This window comes from Mobula hypostoma, chromosome 23 (genome assembly GCF_963921235.1).
Source record: "Mobula hypostoma chromosome 23, sMobHyp1.1, whole genome shotgun sequence".
Taxonomy (NCBI): domain Eukaryota; kingdom Metazoa; phylum Chordata; class Chondrichthyes; order Myliobatiformes; family Myliobatidae; genus Mobula; species Mobula hypostoma.
Genome location: NC_086119.1, coordinates 50,733,016 through 50,756,030, shown reverse-complemented (window position 1 = coordinate 50,756,030; position 23,015 = coordinate 50,733,016). Strand labels below are relative to the sequence as shown.

The 23,015-nt window shown below is 40.5% G+C and overlaps 1 protein-coding gene across 1 annotated transcript in view; it reads left to right on the top strand.

Moving 5' to 3' along the window:
* The window catches only part of eif4h (eukaryotic translation initiation factor 4h), a 94,195-nt gene that overhangs the window by 22,097 nt on the left and 49,083 nt on the right, over positions 1 to 23,015 (top strand). The window contains exons 3-4 of the mRNA XM_063031496.1: positions 10,635 to 10,813; positions 19,668 to 19,732. Coding sequence (XP_062887566.1) covers positions 10,635 to 10,813; positions 19,668 to 19,732 — 244 coding nt within the window. The remainder of the gene's footprint in view (positions 1 to 10,634; positions 10,814 to 19,667; positions 19,733 to 23,015) is intronic.

The window sequence follows — 23,015 nt, the reverse complement described above, 5'->3', positions numbered from 1 at the left end:
AACAATTCGACCTCCTTCTCGGTCACCAAAAGCATGCAAGGCTGGGGATTTGAGGCCTACCCTCCGAAAGATTCCCAACCACGCAGTAACAACAGCAGCGAACGGGCGTTTCAGAAATTTCTCCAGATGTTCCTCTGTGCTTTCTCATCAATTCTCCATTAAATCAGAATTGTCCACGGCCCCTATTTAATAGATATGATATCATTTTTAACCGGAGAGCTGTGCACACGCAGGCGCGCCGCCATCTTCTCCTCCCGCCTGGTTTTGCCTTCCTTATTACTGACTCAGCCTGAAAGTTACCCTTTAGGGAATCCTGAATGAGGACTCTCAAGTACCTTTGTGCCCCTATTTCTGAATTTGCTCCCTGTTTAGAAAATAGTCTACGCCATTACTCCTACCAAAGTACATGACTATACACTTCCCTACACTGTAGTCCATTTGCCACTTCTTTATCTATTCTCCTAACCTAAGTCCTTCTGCAGACTCCCTTCTTCTTTAACACTACCTGTCTCTCCACCTATCTTTGTATCATACACAAATTTGGCCACAAAGTCATCAAACCCATCACCAAATCATTGATCTATAACGTGAAAAGAAGCAGGCCCAACACCGACTGTTCCACATATCCCACAAAATTACAAGTACAGTTGGACCCATGCAAGTGTCCATAACTACACCTTAGATCTGGAGGAAGTCAATGGGGTTGAATGAGAAGTTGTTCAATGTGAGAACAGATTCAGTCAGGTGACTGAGTTTTTTGGAGGACTGGATTGGTTGGACCTCTGCTCCGGGAGGAAGCAGAGTATTCTCACACCATCCTGATGTGGGATGGAAATGTAAGACATTATATGCCCATGGAAATGATAAGATTGTTGGGGGATGTATCAGGGATATAAGTGAGAAGAGTTTAGATTAGAGGAGAAAGGAGAAAGGATAGAGTCTAGATATAAAGAAATATGTTCAGTGTGGCATGAGCAAACTGAAACAATAAGACTGCCAGGGCAGTCCTGCTTGTAGATTTTGGGCAGTTTTAGTTGTCATGCCAAATTTCTGCAGACTCCTAAGGAAGTAGAGTGACTGCTGTGCTTTCTTTGCAATTGCACTTGCATGCCACTAAACTTCTCATTCCTACTCCCATACCGACCTATCAGTCTGTGGCCTCCAGCACTGTCACAGTGAGACCCAATGCAAGCATGACCAAGAGCATCACATCTTCTTTTGGAACACTTTGCACTCTTCTGGACTCAATTGAACTCTACAACTTCATGTAACTTGAATTGTCAGTCATCCACCTGTGATATCAACTCAACTTGTTTCTTTTTCCCACCCTGGAGCTGGACTTGTCGAGCCTGACCTGCTCTCACATTCTTTTTAGTCTGCGCTCTTTCACCTATGTTCTCACTCTTCAGCATTTCCCATTCACTATTTGACCTGATAGCCTGTTTACAGATTATCCCCATGGTCACTCTGGTTTTACTCTATCAGCAATAACCCCTCCCTACCCTCCCTGCAGCTTTAAAAAACTTCTTTTTGTCTTCTTTTCAGTTCTGATGATGGGTCTCTGACCTGAAACATTAACTGTATTTCTCTGAGTATTTTCAGCGTTTTCTGTTTTTGTTTAAGAAGGAGAAGGGGTTCAAAATCATAGCAACTCCATCACCCATGAATTTCCCTCCAATCCTGACCTAAGAACACACTCAGTGGTCATTTTATTAGATGCACTTCCTCATTAATCAGCTAATCATGTGGCAGCAACTCAATGCATAAAAGCATGCTGAAATGTCAAAAGGTTCCGTTATTTTTCAGACTAAACAGCAGAATGAGGAAGAAATGTGATCTAAGTGACTTTGACCATGGAATGATTGTTGGTGCCAGAAAGGGCAGTTTGAGTATCTCAGAAACTGCTGATTTCCTGGGATTTTCACTCACTACAGTTTCCAGAGTTTTCAGAGAATGGTGCAAAATAAAACATACAGTAAGTGGCATTTCTGTGGGTAAAAACACCTCGTTAATACGAGAGGTCAGGAGAGAATGGACAGACTGGTTCAAGCTGACAAAAAGATGACAATAACTCAAATAACCACTGTTATAGCGTCTTCTGGAATTATGGAATATAGTAAATAATAATTTCAACAGCAATCAATCTTCAGATCTGAATATGGATTGTAGATTGAGTTTAAAATGCAGCTCAGAATAACGGTCTTTCTGAGTGAAGTTGCTTGCATGGGTTAAATTGTTTGACCTGATTGTGTACTCAGAGGTAGCAGTGATCAACATTTATTTTGGGTTCCTGGAGTGTTAGTGCGGAGATCTAAGTTTCTAAAAATTATGCGTAATTCAAAGGAAGCATTTTGAATGCATGATAACTATAGAAATTGTACTGCTGTTACCTTTGATCTTGAGCATATAAAAATGTGATGTAATGTTGGGACAGTGAGCCTCTCTCCAGAGTGACTCCAAATACCATCAGCTTGTGTGTGCTGAATAAAGGTTTCTATACTGTGAGCCTTATGTCTCTCTGGAGGCTTTCGTTGACAGTTACAACAACCACGCATTACAGAAGTGGTGTGCAGAAGCGCACCTAAGAACACTCAGCTTGTCAATCCTTGAAGTAGATGGGCTTCAGCAGCAGAAGAACATGACCATGCACTCTAAATGTCAGAAGTCCTTACCCTTAAGCACCATGCAAATACCTTCACCTGAAGCAAAACAGAATCTTTAGAAGGTGTCTTGCCACTAATTTCTCAAGGGAAAATAAATGTTGGCCAAGCCAACTATGTGCTAGAAGGCCTTGTCCTCCTTGGTGGTAGAGGCTTGGGTTTGGGAAGTTCTTGAGCAAGTAACTGCCATGCATTTTGTAGTTGGTACACACTGCTGCCATTGTGTGGCAGTGGTGAAGAAAAGGAAGGTACATGGTGATGGAGAGAATGCTAATTAAGTGGGCTGCTTTTTCCCAGATGGCAGTAAGTTTCTTGAGCACTGATGAAGTTGCACCAATCCAGACAAATGGAGAAAATTACATCACACTCTTCCCTTACATCTTGGAGACACCAATAAATAAATCTACAGAAACTTGGCATGTTTAAACAATGTATTTTGATAAATCTCAGTCTTGCAATCTTTAAAACTATATCTGTTTTTCAACTTATCAGAAGCATAAAAATTGTTAATTTGTGTGTTGTTGTAATTGTAAATTACTTGGATCATGGACTCAAGTATTGAATAGCTGACCCACCCCCAGACCTCTAGTCCAAGTAAGCTGGCCCTGGATGGACCAATGTAGCGATTGGGATAGGTTTTCTTCTCATAAACTCAAGATGGAGCTACTGTATTGTATTACACAATAACTGTAAGTAATTAGAAATGGTCATACAAAAATTAGACTTAACTAGTGATACAGCAAAAGCAATACATTTTTAGGTTTGATTTTCAGCACTTAATTTAGTATGTACTTGCCCAACTTCTTCCAGCAATGAATTGATTGCTACTTCTTTATTAGAAAACAATTATAAGCCATCTGCAGGTAATAAACAGGTTTTGTTTTTACAGTTTTCAGGATTTTGTCTGTAAATTGGAAAGTACACAAAATCACTTAACATATCTCCATAGTATTGTAATGAATGGCAGTAAGAGTACATTAAACTGATAAGAAAGAACAATTACTCAAAGTGGAGAGAAAAAGGAAACTTGTTCTGTCTGTCAGAATGAACATATCATAGTCATAGTCATAGTCATAGTCGTAGTCATACTTTATTAATCCCTGGGGAAATTGTTTTTTGTTACAGTTGCTCCATAAATAATAAATAGTAATAGAACCATAAATAGTTAAATAGTAATATGTAAATTATGCCAGTAAATTATGAAATAAATCCAGGACCAGCCTATTGGCTCAGGATGTCTGACCCTCCAAGGGAGGAGTTGTAAAGTTTGATGGCCACAGGCAGGAATGACTTCCTATGACGCTCTGTGCTGCATCTCGGTGGAATGAGTCTCTGGCTGAATGTACTCCTGTGCCCACCCAGTACATTATGTAGTGGATGGGAGACATTGACCAAGATGGCATGCAACTTAGACAGCCTCCTCTTTTCAGACATCACCGTGACAGAGTCCAGTTCCATCCCTACAACATCACTGGCCTTACAAATGAGTTTGTTGATTCTGTTGGTGTCTGATACCCTCAGCCTGCTGCCCCAGCACACAACAGCAAACATGATAGCACTGGCCACCACAGACTCGTAGAACATCCTCAGGATCGTCCAGCAGATGTTAAAGGACCTCAGTCTCCTCAGGAAATAGAGACGGCTCTGACCCTTCTTGTAGACAGCCTCAGTGTTCTTTGACCAGTCCAGTTTATTGTCAGTTCGTATCCCCAGGTATTTTTAATCCTCCACCATGTCCACACTGACCCCCTGCATGGAAACAGGGGTCACCGGTACCTTAGCTCTCCTCAGGTCTACCACCATCTCCTTAGTCTTTTTCACATTAAGCTGCAGATAATTTTGCTCACACCATGTGACAAAGTTTCCTCCCGTAGCCCTGTACTCAGCCTCATCTCCCTTGCTGATGCATCCAACTATGGCAGAGTCATCCGAAAACTTCTGAAGATGACAAGACTCTGTGCAGTAGTTGAAGTCCGAGGTATAAATAGTGAAGGGAAAGGGAGACAAGACAGTCCCCTGTGGAGCCCCAGTGCTGCTGATCACTCTGTCGGATACACAGTGTTGCAAGCACAAGTACTGTGGTCTGCCAGTCAGGTAATCAAGGATCCATGATACCAGGGAAGCATCCACCTGCATCGCTGTCAGCTTCTCCCCCAGCAGAGCAGGGTGGATGGTGTTGAATGCACTGGAGAAGTCAAAAAACATGACCCTCACAGTGCTCGCTGGCTTGTCCAGGTGGGCATAGACACAGTTCAGCAGGAAATTTTAAACTTAATATTATGGAAACTCATTTGTACAAGAGAGTCAGGTGCACTAAATGCAAGACAGCCGAGATCTTGAAGAACACATTCCTCATTCAATCCATATACTAATATTTATTGTCTCCTTCTTTGATACTTTTTGGTCTCCTGTGATTTAGAATTTTACATCATCAGGAAGCTAGAAGATTATCATCCTCATCTACCTATTGGTTATTGGGATTATAAAAGCCAGCAGCAGGATAAAATGAATCTGAATACCACTTAGTCTTTGATGAGTGTGGCACAGTCTCTGAATATGTGTTTATAGAAGTGTTTTTCCACTGTGAATCTCTGGTAGGAAAAGTTGTGCATTCGCTATCATAATTAAGTGATGTTTTATATAGCTTTTGGCTCACCTAGACTGGAAATTATAATGGTGTTTATTTTATAGTTTTGTTCATTTCCTCCTTCCCTCTCTCTCTCTCCCAGATCTTGGAGAATTTTTTTAGGTTGTGATTTTAGGAATAAATCTAGGAGAAAAATATTAGATTCTAGTTCCTAAATTCAGAGGAAACTAGTAAAAACTCTATTTCTATTCAGACCATTGATGCAAGATTTAATTTTGGTAATCCTAATTCATATTAAGAGAGCAAATTTTGCCTTGGAATAAGCATAGTAAGTGTTTTACATTCCATTATTATTGTTCAGTTTTCTGATTTACGGCATTCTGGGGGTATCTTAAATAGATTTAGAATAAGTGATAAGAGATTTAGAAGGGATTTTAGGAAGAATTTTTAATCATAAAGGGTGGCTGAAATCCTGCATACAACCTGAATGAGTGGAGGAAGCAAGTACGCTCACAATATTTAAATATCAAAATAAACACTTGCATCCCAGGGCATAGAAGACTACAAGGCAAATGCTGATAAATGGGTTTAGTATTGCTGGGTACATGAAGAATCTATCTTTACTATGGTCAGTGGCTAAAAAATCTGTTTCTGTGCTGTATGACTCTATAACTCATATATTCAGATCCTTATTAGTTTACTTGTAGTGAAATGTCTTGCTAACATAAAGCTCAGAGTAAACAATGTTCTGTATATGGTAATAATGGGTACAACAATGAGAGTCAAACAATGGAATGGGTATAATACTTTATACTTTATTGTCACCAAACAATTGGTACTAGAACGTACAATCATCTTAGCGATATTTGATTCTGCGCTTCCCATTCCTTGGATTAGAAATATTAAATATTTAAAATATTTAAAATAGTTAAAATTAGTAAATATTAAAAATTTAAATTATAAATCATAAATAGAAAATAGAAAAATGGGAAGTAAGGTACTGCAAAAAAACCGAGAGGCAGGTCCGGATATTTGGAGGGTACAGCCCAGATCCAGGTCAGGATCCGTTCAGCAGTCTTATCACAGTTGGAAAGAAGCCGTTCCCAAATCTGGCCGTACGGGTCTTCAAGCTCCTGAGCCTTCTTCCGGAGGGAAGAGGGACGAAAAGTATGTTGGCTGGGTGGGTCATGTCCTTGATTATCCTGGCAGCACTGCTCCGACAGCATGCAGTGTAAAGTGAGTCCATGGATGGAAGATTGGTTTGTGTGATGTGCTGTGCCGTGTTCATGATCTTCTGCAGCTTCTTTCGGTCTTGGACAGGACAACTTCCATACCAGGTTGTGATGCTAGAAGAATGCTTTCTAGGGTGCATCTATAAAAATTAGTGAGGGTTTTAGGGGACAGGCCAGATTTCTTTAATTTTCTCAGGAAGTAAAGGCGCTGGTGGGCCTTCTTGGCAGTGAACTCTGCTTAGTTGGACCAAGTCAGGTCATTTGTGATATTGACCCCGAGGAACTTAAAGCTTTTGACCTGTTGCACTTGCGCACCACCGATGTAAATTGGGTCGTGTGGTCCGCTACTCCTTCTGAATCAACAACCAATTCCTTCGTCTTGCTGACGTTGAGGGATAGGTTATTTGTCTTTGCACCATGCCACCAGGTTCTTAATTTCCTCTCTGTACTCAAACTCATCATTATCCGAGGTACGGCCTACAATTGTTGTGTCATCAGCAAACTTCGGGCAAGACGAGGGGAGGTGGTGTCTGCCTACTGATCAACACTGGGTGGTGCTCGGACACAGTGGCACTGACAAGCTCCTGCAGCCCGGACCTGGAACACCTGTCGGTGAAGTGTCGTCCCTGCTATCTGCCACGGGAATTCACCTTGGTCATACTGACAGCCATCTACGTTCCCCCCCAAGGCGGACGTGGAGTGTGCTCTGAACATACTGTATGCCAGCATCAGTGAACTTGAGACCAGGTATCCGGAGGCTTTGCTCATTACAGCCGGGGACTTTAACCTGGCCAACCTCAGAAAGGCCCTGCCAAAGTTATACCAACATGTCTCCTGCCCCACTAGAGACCCAAATATACTTGACCACTGCTACACTGCAGTCAAGGATGCCTACCATTCCGTCCCACGACCTCACTTCGGAAAATCGGACCATCAGGCCATTCTCCTCCTCCGGCTTACAAACAGAAACTGAAGCAGGAGGTCACAGTGTCAAAAGTGGTGTCGCGTTGGACGGAGGAAAAAGAAATGCTGAAGTGCCAATAATGGAAGAGGTAGAATTAAGGGTAAGAAAATGTGGCAGCATCACTGGGAACGGGATGTGGAAGAGGATGAGTAATAAGGTTGAACACCCCTTAATCGAAAATCCCAAATCTTAAACTTTCAAAACCCTAAATGTTTTTGAATCCTGACTTGACGTCACCAATGGAAGGTTACCAGGCGATACACAAGTCTCTGCACACCACAGACCGTTCTGAGAAGTAACCTCATATGCCCTGAGTGGGGCCCTGTCGGCGCCAGTATGTTTTTAGCAGTCATCATAGCCAGACCTTCGTACGTTAACGTGATTACCACTCGTTTTGAGCTTTTTTTCTGCTCTGTGCTATGAAGATATTGTTGAAAATGTCAAAATGGCCTATGGGTAATAGTGAAAAAAAAGAGGAAGTATCTATATTTATCTATAACACAGTAAGTTCTTGAAAAAACTTGACAGCTGTGTAAGTGTGAAACACCGGACAGAGGAGCATGGTGTTGGAACAACCACTATCTATGACCTGGAGAAACAGAAGGGCAAAGTGTTAAAGTTCTAAGCTGAAAGTAATGAAAAATAGAAAAACACAAAAAAATGAAGATCTTGATCGTGTATCGAAAGAGAGGATTCATCAGCGCTGGAGGGAACATATGCCGGTCAATGGTATGTTGATCATGAAACAAGCGAAGGTCTATCACTGTGAACTGAAAATTGAAGGTAATTGTGAATTTTCAGCAGGCTGATTACAGAAATTTAAGAAAAGGCATGGCATTAACTTTTTAACGATTTGTGGTGATAAACTATCTGCTCATCATAAAGCAGCAGGGAAATTCCTTGATGAATTTGCCAAGATCATCGTTGATGAGAATCTAACACACGGAACTGCTGCGTCAGTACATATGTGTGATGGACAAGTGTATGACAAAGACTGCTTGCTAGTAGCACGTAAGTTCAGATTTGGAAATGATGGACATTCCACCTGGGTGACCAAGGTAGTGATAGTTTACTTTTCTGGTGATTCAACGGACACATTGTTGTTTCATGCACAAATTTTTTGAAGGTTTATAAACCTACCTTCAGGTAATATGTATAAGCTGTATATGTAATGTAAATGGATTTCATGTTTAGACTTGGGTCCCATTCCCAAACTAAACATTCAAAGTAAAGTTAAAAGTAAATTTTATTATCAAAGTACATATAGGTTGCCATATATAACCCTGAGATACATTTTCCTGTGGGCATACTTAGCAATTCTATAGACTATTAACTATGACATGGTCAATGAAAGACCAACCAGAGTGCAGAAGCCAACAAACAGTGTAAATGCAAATAAATAAAAGCAATAAATAATGAAGACATGAAATAACAAGATAAAGAGTCTTTAAAGTGAGATCATTGGTTGTGGGTACATCTCAGTGGATGTGCAAGTGAGTGTGGTTATCCCCTTTACTCAAGAGCCTGATGGTTGTGGGGTAGTAACTTTTCTCAAACCCAGTGGTGCAAGTCTTGAGGCTAGCTCATTACACTATATAGATATAAATCCAAAATCCAAAACACTTGCAGCCCCGAGTATTTCAGATAAGAGGTGCCAGCGAACAATACGCCCAAAGGCTTTCAGACAGTTTATGAAACTCCTTTCGCTTCTTCACTTCTTTCAACTGTGATTCTGCTGCTGTTGGAACCTGTGATTTACATTTTGATGGTGTGTTTTCGGGCCGATTGAGCAATCTGGCGCTTTGCTGTCTCCAAGAGAGTTTGGTGAGACTTCAAACAGAGTATGCAGCCTGGAGACGGGCACAAGCTCATAATTGACTCTATTTCTGGCCAATCTCACTGACTAAAGCATTGAGCAAGATTAAAATGAATGAAGACAAGAGCAGATGTTCAGCACCATCTGCCTGCATTTGACCGGTCTCTCCTTCCCTTTTGCTCGATGCTCCAGGAGTCTTGGGTCTTGGGCAAGGTGTATAGAGTTATAGAGAAGTATGGCACAGAAACAGGCCCTTTGGCCCATCTAGTCCATACTGAAACCATTTAAACTGTCTACTCCCAACAACCTGCACCTGGACCATAGCCCTCCATATCCCTACTATCCATGTACCAATATAAACTTCTCTTAAACATTGAAATCAAGCTTGCATGGACCATTTGTGCTGATAGCTCAATTGATGCAGTTTGTGGATTGTTATGATGTGTTTCTGGTTTCTAGTTACTCCTTTTTAATTGCTGTTTTGTATGATTTTGATTGGAGCAGACTAGCTCTGCGGTCAAAGAACAACACAGCTCTAAACTGAACTAAACTAAACTGAACATTCCTGAACTTGTGGTTTGATGTTTTATATTCTGTGCTTTTCTCTTTTTTTTTTGCTTGTTGGGTATTTGATGTCTTTTTTGAACATGTTTCATTGTGTTTCTTTGTTTCGTGGCTGTCTGTGGGAAGATGTGTACTGCATACATAGTTAGATCATAAATGTACTTTGAACCTTTGGGAATCAGTAATCGCTGTGCTTGACAACAATGCCCACATTCCAAAAAATGAATTTATAAAAAAGTGATATAATAGTGAAAAATCTTGCATGATTTTTCCTTTTACTAAACAAATGTTGGCCAAAATTACAACATTCCTCTCCAATCTTTGTCCTTTTATATTGCAACTATATACTTCATTTCAATGAGCATTCATCAAAATTATCAAGTTAATGCAACATGTAAACCAGAAATTTGGGTACAAGTATTAATAGGTGACAAAGTGGAAAGGTCACAAGTATTGGTGAAACTTTTAAATTCTTATTGTAGCCCAAAATGATCTATAGGGCTTAGCACTGACACTGACCAGGAATCACAGACTGCAATTAGATTTCCACAAATTGTTTGCCTTAATGTGTAAACACATATTAATAAGAGGTATTTCATATCTCTTAAATGTAAACCATGGAGTGTAAATTTGGACAGAGATGGAACTAAATTTGAAGACTTAGAAATAAATTTAGAATGATTTGATACTGTAAAACCTAGAAGGCTTTTCTGCATCCTTTCAACTGCTTATTTAATGGAAAGGTGAATGGAAAGATCAGAATAAATGTCACCTGGCCAGCCTGAAGGTTGATCTGATTTTTTCATTTCAGAAGACCTCGAGTTAGTGGTCCTAGAAAGCAGAAGGAATTACCAACTGAACCTCCATATACAGCTTATATAGGAAATCTACCTTTCAATACAGTACAAGGAGATATCGATGCCATTTTTAAGGATCTGAATATGAGGAGCATTCGACTAGTCAGAGACAAAGAGACAGACAAATTTAAAGGTATAGTACAAAACACTTTGGTTTGATTTTGAAACAACATCACGAGTTTGTTTAATCATCCAATTTAGCTGCCCTCAGTTAAAAACATTCATTTAATTTTCATAATCAGATTTCTATGCATATTACAATAATTGTTTAACTTTTAGAATGAAATCTTAAAGCATTAATGTCTTAGTTGGTCGCATGGGTAATTGGGCACTATGAACTTGTGGGACCAGAAGGGTCTGTTACCATATTGCATCTCTGACAAAATAAAGGGACACAACCCAATCTGAACCCAATACATGTAACTCAGGACACTCAATATAATCTGTGTTGTCAGATTGTACTGCAGTCACTAGAGATCTTCCTGACAACCTGTTTCCTACCTTACTTTGAAGTAAGAACCTCTGTTCAGACCTCTGAGGTGACCCTGAGCTTCTGGTTGCTTATCACTGTAGTTCTCCATCACACTCCCATTCTGAGTGCGCTCTCTCTCTCTCTCTCTCTCTCTCTCTCTCCCCCCCTCCCCCCCTTCTCCCTCTCCCTTAACTGCTCCACTAAAACTGAATGTAAGTAGAACAGGACTGCATTTTCCAATAGCAAATTATTCGTCAGGACTCAACAGCTGCAGCAAACCAACTTTTCCAGTCTTGTATCTCACATTTTCAGCCTTTTCTGTTTTTTCTTTTCTCTTTCTCATCTTTTGATATTTCAGATTTTATTCATTTCCTTTTTCTTGTACCTTGTCTAGATATTTTCTAATTCACACATCTTCCACCTTCTTTCGACCAGCACCACTACCATCATTTAATATTATTTAATCTTGCCTTGTCTCCGTCCTCTCATGGATCTTCTCTTTGTTCTCTCCACCTCTTTCACCTTTCTCTATAAATTCAAACATGTTTTACTTCTAACTTTTCCCAGTTCTGCTGAAAATCAGGTTCTCTCTATACAAAGGTTACCTGACCTGTTGAGTATGTCTAGCATATTCTGTTTTTTTCCCCCACACACAACAGTCTCTGGAGTTTACAGGGAATGGTGTGATAAATAAAAACATCCAGTTCTGGCAGTGAAAATGCTATGTTAATGAGAGAGGTCAGAGGAGAATAGCCAGACTGGTTCAAGCTGACAGGAAGACGACAGTAACTTTAATAACCGCATGTTACAACAGTGGGGCACGGAAGAGCATTTTTGAATGCACAACATGTTGAAATTTGAAGTGGATTGGCTACAGCAGCAGAGGACTATAAACTTACACTGAGTGGTACCTAATAAAGTGGCCACTGAGTGTATATCTATCTTAACTTTTTTATATCTCCATCAGGTCACCCATCAGCCTCTAAAGCTCCAAAGAAAGCAGTCTATGTCTGTAGGATATATAGTTGTATATCCTCATATAGTTAGTACACTCCAATCCAGGCAATATTCTGGTGATCCTCTTCCGCATCCTCTCTATAGTATGTTTTATACAGTTGCAACATGATTTGCCAACTTTTATATTTACTGTCACAACCAATCAAGACAATGATACTGTATATCTTCTTTACCATTCTTTCATCTGAAAGTCCTTCCGTACATCAATGCTCCTAAGGGTCCTACCATTTACTGCATACTTTCTCCTTGCGTTTGACCCTGCAAAATATATCATCTCACACTTGTCTGGAGTAAACTTCACCTGCCATTTCTCCTCTAAATTTCCAACTAAGCTATATTCTTCAGTATACTTTGACAAACTTCCTCACTATCCACAGTCTGCCAATTTTCATGTTGTCTTCAGACTTGTTAATTAGATCACCTATATTTTCATCCAAATTATTAATATATTTTACAAACAGGGGTCTCAACACCAAACCTTGTAAAACACCACTTGTCTTCTATAGCCAAGTCAGTTTTGTATCCAGCTTACCAACTTAACATGGATCTCATGTAACAAATCAGGACCAGCCTACCATGAGTGACGTGGTCAAGTGTTTTACTGAAGTCCTCAAGGAGACAGCATCTACTACCCTATTCTTATCAATCATCTTCATCACATCTTCAAAAAACTCAATCAAATTTGTGAGTCAGAAACCTGCTTCCTATTCCTCATAAGTCCCTTCATTTCCAAACATTTATTTCTAAACTTTGTTTTCTGCCTGCCAATTCTCTATCAATGTACAATATTACCTTTATTTGCTGTAGTAACCTTTTGTGTTGCAACTAATTGAATGCCATTTAGAAATTGTAACATAATATATCCTCCTAGTTACAGCCTCAAAGGAGTCTGATAGACTTGTTAAACATGGTTTGCATGATAGTAAAGTGGCAGAGGACTATAACGTTATTACTTAACAGAGAGCCACATCATGTGGTTATGAAACAACCACTGAGCACATCTACATGAAACGTTGCCATAGAAAAGCATTATCCATCACCAAGATCCTCACAACCCAATCCATGCTCTTTTCTTGCTGCTGCCGTCAGGTAGAAGGTGCAAGTGCCTCAGGACTCACACCACCAGCTTCAACAACAGTTACGACTCCTCAACCATCAGGCTCTTGAACAAAAAGGGATAACTATACTCATTCTATTTCTGGTGTTCCCACAACCAATGGTCTCACTTTAAGGACTCTTTATCTTGTTATTTCATACTCGTTATTTACTGCTATTATATTTGCATTTACACAGTTTGTTGATCATTGATCCTGTTTACAGTTACTATTCTATAAAATTGCTGAGTATGTCCCCAGGAAAAAGAATCTCGGTTGTATGTGTGACATGTATGTACTCTGATAATAAATTTTACTTTGAATTTTGAAAAGCTGAAAATGTTGGGAATACTCAGCAGTTCAGATGGAGCCAGTAGAAGGAAATGCAGATCCTGGGAAAGAAAGAAAAACAAATTATTTTTAGGTTGCTGAGAATATGAGAGAGAAGGTTGGATAGAGCAAGGACAATAGTTGAGAGGACAAGGCTAGGTCATGTGAGTCTCCACCTACAGAACAAAATGAATACCCCTCGGTGGCACTGACACCAATCATCATGAAGTGCTGTGAATGGCTGGTAATGGCTCTTATCAAAAACTACATTCCTGTCACACTGGACACTCACCAATATGCTTACTGACAGAACCACTCTGCAAGAGATGCCATAGCATCTATCTAGCACCTGGCCCTGATGCACCGAGAAAACAAGGACACTTATATCAGAATGCTGCTTCTGGATTTCAACACGATTGTTCCACAGACTTTGGTGAACAAACTGCTACTCCTCAGTCTAAATACCACACTGTGCAACTGGGCATTGAACCTCCTAACCAACAGATCTCAGTTATTCAGGATACACAACCGCCCCACCCTCCCCATCATCCTCAACATGGGTGCCCCTCCCCATGGGCTGTGTACTGATATCAGGCAATAACCTCTTCCTTAATATCAGCGAGACAAAGGAAATGGTTGTCAACTTCAGGAGAACTCGCACCATTCGCGCCCCTCATTTCATCAGCGGCGCGGCAGTGGAAGCTGTGAGCAGTTTCAAACTCCAGGGAATGCAAATCTCACACAATCTCTCATGGTCCCAGTACACATTCTACACCAATGCCTCTTCTTTGTGAGGATTCTAAAGAGAGCTGCACTATGCATGTCTGTACTCATGTCATTCGACAGATGTGCAGTAGAGGGCATCCTAAGAAGCTGCATCAGTGTCTGGTATGGAAACTGCACTGCAGCAGACAGGTAGGTTCTACAATGGTTAGTCAAAACTGCCCAATGCATCACTGGCACCATCAAGGACGTATATACCAAAAGATGCTGGAAAAGAGCCAGTAACATCATGAAGGATCCCACCCACCCTGTCACACTCCCATCAGGAGACAATGTAGCATCCACACCAAGGCCACCAGATTCAAAAACAGTTACTTTCCACAAGCAGTAAGGCTGATCAGCACCTCCACTGACTAACCCACCCCTTCACAGCTGTAATCACTATTACTTTATCAATTCCTGTCAGTTAGTACAGACACTTCTGTGCCTAACTTCACTCTATGGACATAAAATCTGTCTACGTATAGAAGGTATCTTATATATTTATTGTGTATTTATATTATTATTGTGTTCTTAATCTTATTGGGGTTTTCTGTGCTGCATCAGAGCTGGAGTAACTATTATTTCGTCCTCTTTTACATTTGTGTACTGGAAATGACATTAAACAATTTTGAATCTTTAGGAGTCAAATAGCTGGTGACTAAGCTTATGCACCTTTATCAAGTCACCTTTCGTCCTCCTTCGCTCCAAAGTGAAAAACCCTAGCTTGCTCATCCTTTCCAAACTCAAGTTTTCAATTTTTTTTATTTGCATGGTTTTTTTGACATTGTCTGTTTATGTATACTTTTTTTGTATATTCTATTGTATTTTTTCCTGTAAATGTTTGCAAGAAAATGAATCTCAAGGTAGTATATGACAACATATACATACTTAAATAAGAAATTTACTTTGGACATTCCTGATAACACTTTCTGTAATCCAGGCAGTTTCCCGCTAAATCTCCTCTGCTCCCTCTCTGAAGCTTCCACATTCATCTCACATTGAGTATGTAGTTTATTTAATACTTCAGTAATATTTGAATAATATTGTAAATATATTGTTTTGATTAAGCATTCTTTGTTGTTTGCATAATTCATTGCAGGTTATATGTAAAAGTACATGAATGGCTTATGTCATTGTGCCACCATGTCATACCTCACTAAAAGTAAAAATGAAACTAAGACACACATCTCCCAACTCCATGTTTTCCTTTCAATTAGTTTTTTTGTTTTGGAGTTACAAAACAACAATGGTGACAAGGAGGTTTCACATGACATTTGGATGATTTAAATGCTGGACTAGATGGATTGAAAAGGCAGGGTGTCGGGACCAGAGGCGAGAGTTGGGCTAGTTCTGCTCACTGCTCCGCGACGTTTCTCTGTAAACTCTAGAGACTGTTGTCCCAGGAAATCAGCAGTTTCTGAGATACTCAAATCACCCCATCTGGCACCAACAATCATTCCACTTTGATCACATTACTCCCACATTCTGATGTTAGGTCTGAACAACAACTGAACATTTTGAGCATGTTTGCATGTTTTTGTGCAGTGAGTTGCTGTCACATGATTGGTTGATTAGATATTTGCATAATGAGAAGGAGTACTTAATAAAATGGCCATTTGAAAATTCCCTATCACACACCATTTTTTTGGAAATTGCCTATATTTGTTATTTCAATTAATAATTTAAGTCAATTAAAATGGTACCCACAATGTAAGCTGAAAAGTTTTCTATCTTGTCCAGGCAGGGTGGACACTGCGTAGCAGGACAGGTTTTGGAAAGAGAGGCTATAAAAGCATCACACACACACATTGTTCTATGCAATGAGTTTACATGTATATTGGTTTGCAATCACGTTGAAGTGCACACTCAACGCTCATAACACATTATGTGTACTCATTATAATAAAGAAATTGTATTTTCAGGAGTATTTGTGATATCAAAATGTCTCACCAATGTTGCAACAGTTGCAATGCTTTCTGTAATATTTGTGGCAAGTATTTGCTTAAATCTCAAAGACGGAGCATAACTCTTCTTATTAAGAAAGCTTATGTGCTCTACTTGGTGACAAAGAGAAAGCCTGGGCTCCTCACATCTATTGCGCAACATGCGCTTTCAATCTTAGAGCTTGGCTCAGAGATACTCGGAAGTCAATGCAATTTGCTGTCCCAATGATATGGCGAATCATGTGACAGACTGCTACTTCTGTCTGACCAGTGTGTCTGGTTTCTCTGTTTAAAAACAATGTCCATTGAATATCCCAGTCTCCCTTCAGCCATGAGACCAGTGCCACATGACAATAGTCTACTGGTACTGAAGCCACCAGAGAGATGGATCCTAGAGGAGGTAGACGAAGGTGCAATGACGCATGAGCCAGGAATGGAAAATGACACTGATATTGCTACAAATTTTGAACACGTTATTCAAGTAAGCCTCAGCTGATAACTCAATCTAACTTAAATGACCTGGTCAGAGACTTGGCTTTGTCAAAGGAAAAAGCAGAAATACTGGGTTCAAGACTGCAAGGATGGAATCTGCTGTCACCAGGCACAAAACTTTTCATGAAGGATTTCAATAGTTGAGACAGATATTTCCCAGAATAACTGATGCCAAGGTTAAAGAAGGCATTTTTTTGTTGGCAAAATCTTGTAAATGAAACAACCTGAACACTAGAGGTTTGCTCATCTCAAGAATGACCCTATACATCCAACTAACAATGATGTTTTCCAATCCCTGGACAAATATGATATCACGACTTGAAACCCCTTTTTATCAGGTGTCTCTAGAGACGTGGCTCGTTAGCCCCTAGGTAACAGCCACTGGACTCAGCGGTGAGAAAACCACCTTCCTCAACCTCCATACGTCTGCGGTTGCTATGACTTAGGTCTCTCCAAAACCGGGAAGTTGGGGTGTCTCGACCCCCCAGTTCCCGAGCAGTGTGAATACTGCCCCCATGCAATTAGTCATCAGAAAGAAGTAACGGATTGTACACTGCATACAAATTTCAGCTTTATCAAACAGTAACAAAAAGAAAAGAAAAAATAAATAAAAAGGGCCCATTACAGTTAACTCAGTCCAAGTGCGCACATAAGTTGGAGCTCACCTTGAAGTTGTCTTTAACTCACGTGCTGGACCCATGGTCTATGTGAAAGCACACACCACCTTCTGAATTTCACTCAAAACCCATTTCGAACCAAGAGGCTCCCCCATGGGATTATTGGTCTTTCCTCCTTGAAGCCATTGATCTGCCCAAAGCACCTTGTGCAACAGGGACAGCATCCTCAGCCATCTTCCCTCCTGTCTTCTCCCAGCTCCTGCCAAAAAGACCTTGACCCACACCAGTGTCCGTCACAAAAACCTCTTCACCCAGTGTTCTCTAGACCCTGCTTCTAATTTCACCATCCTGATTGGCTGACACAATATTCATAAGTTGAACAACCTAGCCCCTTTAGCTCAAACCCAAACATGCTAAATGCAGAACAGACTGCTCTCACAGTACTGCTAAAATGAAATACCTACAGCATAGCAGTAAAAATCTTAACCAGTGCGTTATATACTAATGCATGGTTTTTACCTGAAACATCAACGGATACTTTCTCCTCACAGATGCTACATGACCTGCTGAGTTCCTTCAGCAAACTGTTGCTCCAGATTCTGGCATCTGCAGTCTCATGTGTCTCTGCAGGAAGTGCCAGGCAAGAAAGTAGAGGAGGGCAATTGGTGGCCAAAGGGAATTTCTCCAATCGAGTGAAATAATGTGGCTGTCAAGGAGTATTTAAGTTCTTTCTGTGCCCAGCAAACTAGAATATGCAAATAAAAGAAAAAGAGAGGAATCACAGCAAAATGTGGCCAGTTCTGATACAAATGGAAAGAACAGTGGAGAACTTGACTTTAGGTCCTGCCCACATTCACATGTCCTTCCTGGGAAGTAATCTTCACCTATCACCTGCTAGCTTATACTCCTACCCCTCCCCCACCTTCTTATTCTGGCTTCTTCCCCCTTCCTTTCCAGTCCTGGTGAAGTGTTTCACCTGAAACATTGACTCTTTATTCCTTTCCATCGATGCTGCCTGACCTGCTGAGTTCCTCCAGCATTTTGTGTATGTTACTCTGGATTTCCAGCACCTGCAGAATCTTTTTGCATTTATGTGTTGTTTTTCTTGCTTGTTTTATCATGGATACTTGAGGTTTCCCTGTCTTCCCGTAAGAAGAGCATTCCACTAACCTGCCTGGCATTACCACCACTCTAATTGCACAATAAGAAGAAAAGAAAGAAAGAAATTTACCAGAACCCTACATTAGCCTTTGTCTCACCTCTCCTAAGCCTCTTGAGCCAAAGCATTAACCTTTCTATTCTAACACTGACCCACTCACACAATGGCCCTTAACAAATGGCTAACTACCCAATCTCTCAAGCCTGCCGAATGTCCTGACTGACCCCACTGGCTTTTTCAAAACATGCTCAAAATCCACAAGCCAGCAGTTCTGCCAATCTCAAGTCCATTGAATGTCCCAACTTGTCCAACTCACTTTTTCAAAACTCACGCTCAAAATCGACAAGCGAACAGCTCTGCATATGAGGATTTCACTGTGTATTTTATCAGAGCTTGTTAACACTGAAATACTACAGACACCAAACTCTCTAATGTGCAAATATCCAGTCAGATTACACTCTCTATTAAGTGAAGCTGTAAATCAGTCTCCTGGTGTCACACAGTAACATTCTCATGACTTGAAAATATTCTGCGAGTATCAAGTCATCAAAAATTGTTTTGGAAGAAATACCCAATTAGTATATGACATTGCTGCTGTCTCTTGACTAGTACCAGAGATCTGTTAAAGTGTGTGATGAGGTAATGAATTGTTACAGAAGCAAAAGTTACCAAGATTGAGTTCCTGTTCTCTGTGATCTGTGAAGCGGTGGTTAATCTCCAAGGATACCTTAACCTTCTCCAGCACAGGTGAAGCAGCAGGTGAAATCCAGGTGATAGCCAATTGTTTCAGGGTATTTTGCTTGGAAATAAGCAGATCCAAGGGGAAAGTGTCAGAAGAGTGCATTGCATTAACTAGCTCTACCAATTCCGAAATTTGCTTGCTGCTAAATTTCCATCTGGGTAGTGCACCTATGTACATTAGTCGTGATGCTTCCTATGATTGGATAGCCCATTGATTCTCTGATAAAATGGCATTTTAACCACTTTTTCAATGGTTCAATTCATTTGTATTAGAAGCTGTTAATTTGTTGGTTTTACAAACATTAGTAGGTTTAGCCATCAGTCAAATCCATAAAATCAGATTTAAATATTTTTCAGGCTTTTGTTATGTCGAATTTTATGACCTGGAATCTCTTAAAGAAGCCCTGACCTATGATGGTGCTGTGAGTACCTATTTTATGTTTGGTCATTTGGATATATATTCAAAACTGCTCTGCAGACATTTTCTACTGTAACATTCTTTTAATTATTGCACTGTACACGATCTATACAATAGATATAAATAGAATATATAAACATTGCCAGACTTAAAGAATATAGTTAGAGTTTCGTGTTGGTTCCAAAATTAATAGAGGTGCTGTCAGGATAGATCTAAGTTTGTGCAAGTATTATTTTAAGAAAACAAATCTAATAGTTTGAATTTACTTGAGTGGGGCCTGGTGCCTCCCCAGACAAGGTTCCGTTACTTAATCTTGACATGCTGTCAGTCCTTAAGGCTGAACTTGCAGGCTGAGCTGATCCTAGAGATAATCAGTGAGACCCCAGATAATGTCAGGAGCTTGAACAGTGTTATCAGGTGAGTTGGGTGGACCAGAACAAACGTTGCTCTCGAACTCTCTGGGAGTGAACAAAGCCCTCCTCTTGCATTACAGACTATCAAGAGTGAAACAATACAAATAAGATCAATCTCATCACTTAATACATGGTTTTAAATCACTAAAAACATTAAAGCAAGCACAAATAATTTCAAAAGGCAATCTATTCTTTGCCTTCTCCCTCGGAGAGCCCCGTATTTTTTTCTGGTGAGTGTCTGAGAGCAGATTCTCTGGTATAAATGCTAGGGAATCTCAGTTTAATTGGATTCCATGTGGTGTCCTAGAATGGGATGCAGAAAGGAAATCACTGGCAGAGCTCAGCCATCAAGTTCAGGAAGGTGTTGATCAGGTAATGTGGACCTGCTGCCATTTACCAGCAATACTGCGACAATATTTCTGTGACATGAAAACATAGTTTACATGTCATGTTTGTTAAATGTGTCATCTAATTATAAGTGTTGAACTTGTCATTTACATTATGAAGGTTAGATCATGAGTCAGTTGTTCTCTTCAACGGTTAGGTGCTTTAAATCTTTGGTCTGTTTTTTTTCTATCGGGAAAATACTGTGCCAGCTATGCTACAAGAACTTGTGTTCCTGTTTGCATATAAAGTCCTCTAAAGTGAGCTTGAATACAAAACCTTTACTGGATTCGTGCACTCAAGCAGCATAGAACATAGAAAATTCACCCACAATGTTATGCTAACACTTTACCCTCCTCTAAGGTCGATCTATCTCTTCCCTCCTACATGGACTTACATTTTTCTATTATCCATGTACTTATGTAAGAGTTTCTTATATGCCCCTATTGTATCTGCCTGTACTGCCACTACCCCTGGCAGGGCATTCCATGCACTCACCACTCTCTGTATAAAGAACTTATCTCTGGCATTACCCGCCACTGCCCCCCGCCCACACAGACACACACTCTCTCTCTCTCTTACTTTCCTCCACTCACCTTAAAAGTATGCCTCCTTGTATTGGCCATTTCTGTTCTAGGAAAACATCTCTGGCTATCCATTTAATCTATGCCTCTTATCATCTTGTATACCTCTTATCCTGAATTGCTTCAAAGAGAAAAGCCTGAGCCTGCTCAACCTGTCTTCATAAGACATGCCCTCAAGTTCACTCAGCATCCTGGTAAATCATTCTCTGCACCCTCTCCAAAGCTTCCACATCCTTCCTATAATGAAACAATCAGAACTGAACACAATATTCCAAGTGTGGTCTAACCAGTGTTTTATAAAGCTGCAACATTACCTTGAGGCTCTTGATCTCAATCCCCTGACTAATAATCTTCAGGAAGATGGCGGCACATTCAGATGCAGTGGTCACTCCAAGTCCAACCAGAGGTGCAATTGTCTGTCCTTTATGTCTTTTTTTATGATTGCAAAACACTGCTGAAAATCAAGAACATCAAGTATTGCGGGTCTACCCCACCAGTGAGTTGCTTGCTAGTCGGGGAGTTGGAGGAGCTGGGCTTGGTGTGGACTGTGTTGCTGCTTGCTTCAGAAAGGCATCGGAGTTGGTGCGCGAAGATGGTGTGTGTTGTAACGGTGAGTGATTGTCTTGCATGTTTATCTTGTGATTGCAAGATCCTGTTGGACGTTGGTAATGTAGAATATTGCAAGTCTGGTTCATTGGTTTAGTGGCATGACCTGGTGGCAGGCGAGCTGCAAGGGCTTGGGTGTAGCACGCACTAGGCCTCAAACCGTGGTCTTGCCTGTTGCAGTTGCCCAGGAGAGAAGACAGCAGAGATGGTGTGGCGTGGAGTCCCCTCCCATCGGTGCTGCTCTCCAGTGTTCGCTCAGTGGAAAACAAGCTGGATTGCTTTCATCTGTGGACTGCTATGGGCTTGTTCATGCCCAAAACATTCATGTACATCAATCTACAAGACATGGCTGTATGTCTGTATGTTAACTGCTATCTTATGTGTGCTTTATGTGTCTTGCGCTGTGTATGATTGTTGGTACGGTGCTTTACACCTTGGCCTTGAAGGAACGCTGTTTCATTTGGCTGTATTCATGGGCATTCATGTATGGTTGAATGACATTTAAACTTGAACTGTAGACCAACACACCATACACCTTCTTAACAACCCTATCAACTTGTGTGGCAACTTTGAGGGACCTATGCATGTAGACCCCAAGATACCTCTGTTCCTTCTCACTGCTAAGGATCCTGCCGTTAACCCTGTATTTTGCCTTCAAATTAGACCTTCCAAAGTGAATCACTTCACACTTTCCTCAGTGGAACTGCTTCTCAGCCCAACTCTGCATCTTGCCAATGTTCATTAAAACATAATTAAGAATGAATGGGAGATTCAAGGTTACTGCGTTAAACTAGTTTAAAATGAAATTCAAGTCATTGCCACAACTGACAAACAAGCTCAACAGAGTTTTCAATTTATAGTTAACAAAAGGTGATTGTTCATTGAACTTACATTTATTTAAATTGATTTTGGTGGGCACAGGAGTACATTCAGTCAGAGACTCATTCCACCGAGATGCAGCACAGAGCGTCATAGGAAGTCATTCCTGCCTGTGGCTATCAAACTTTACAACTCCTCCCTTGGAGGGTCAGACACCCTGAGCCAATAGGCTGGTCCTGGACTTATTTCATAATTTACTGGCATAATTTACATATTTACATATTACTATTTAACATTCTATTACTATTTATTATTTATGGTGCAACTGTAACGAAAACCAATTTCCCCCCGGGATCAATAAAGTATGACTATGACTATGACTAAAGATATTGTGATTTCAGTATATGAAATAGAAATAAGTAAGATGAGCATCCCCCAAATGAATGCAATCATAGGAACCTCATTCCAATATAGAGACTGC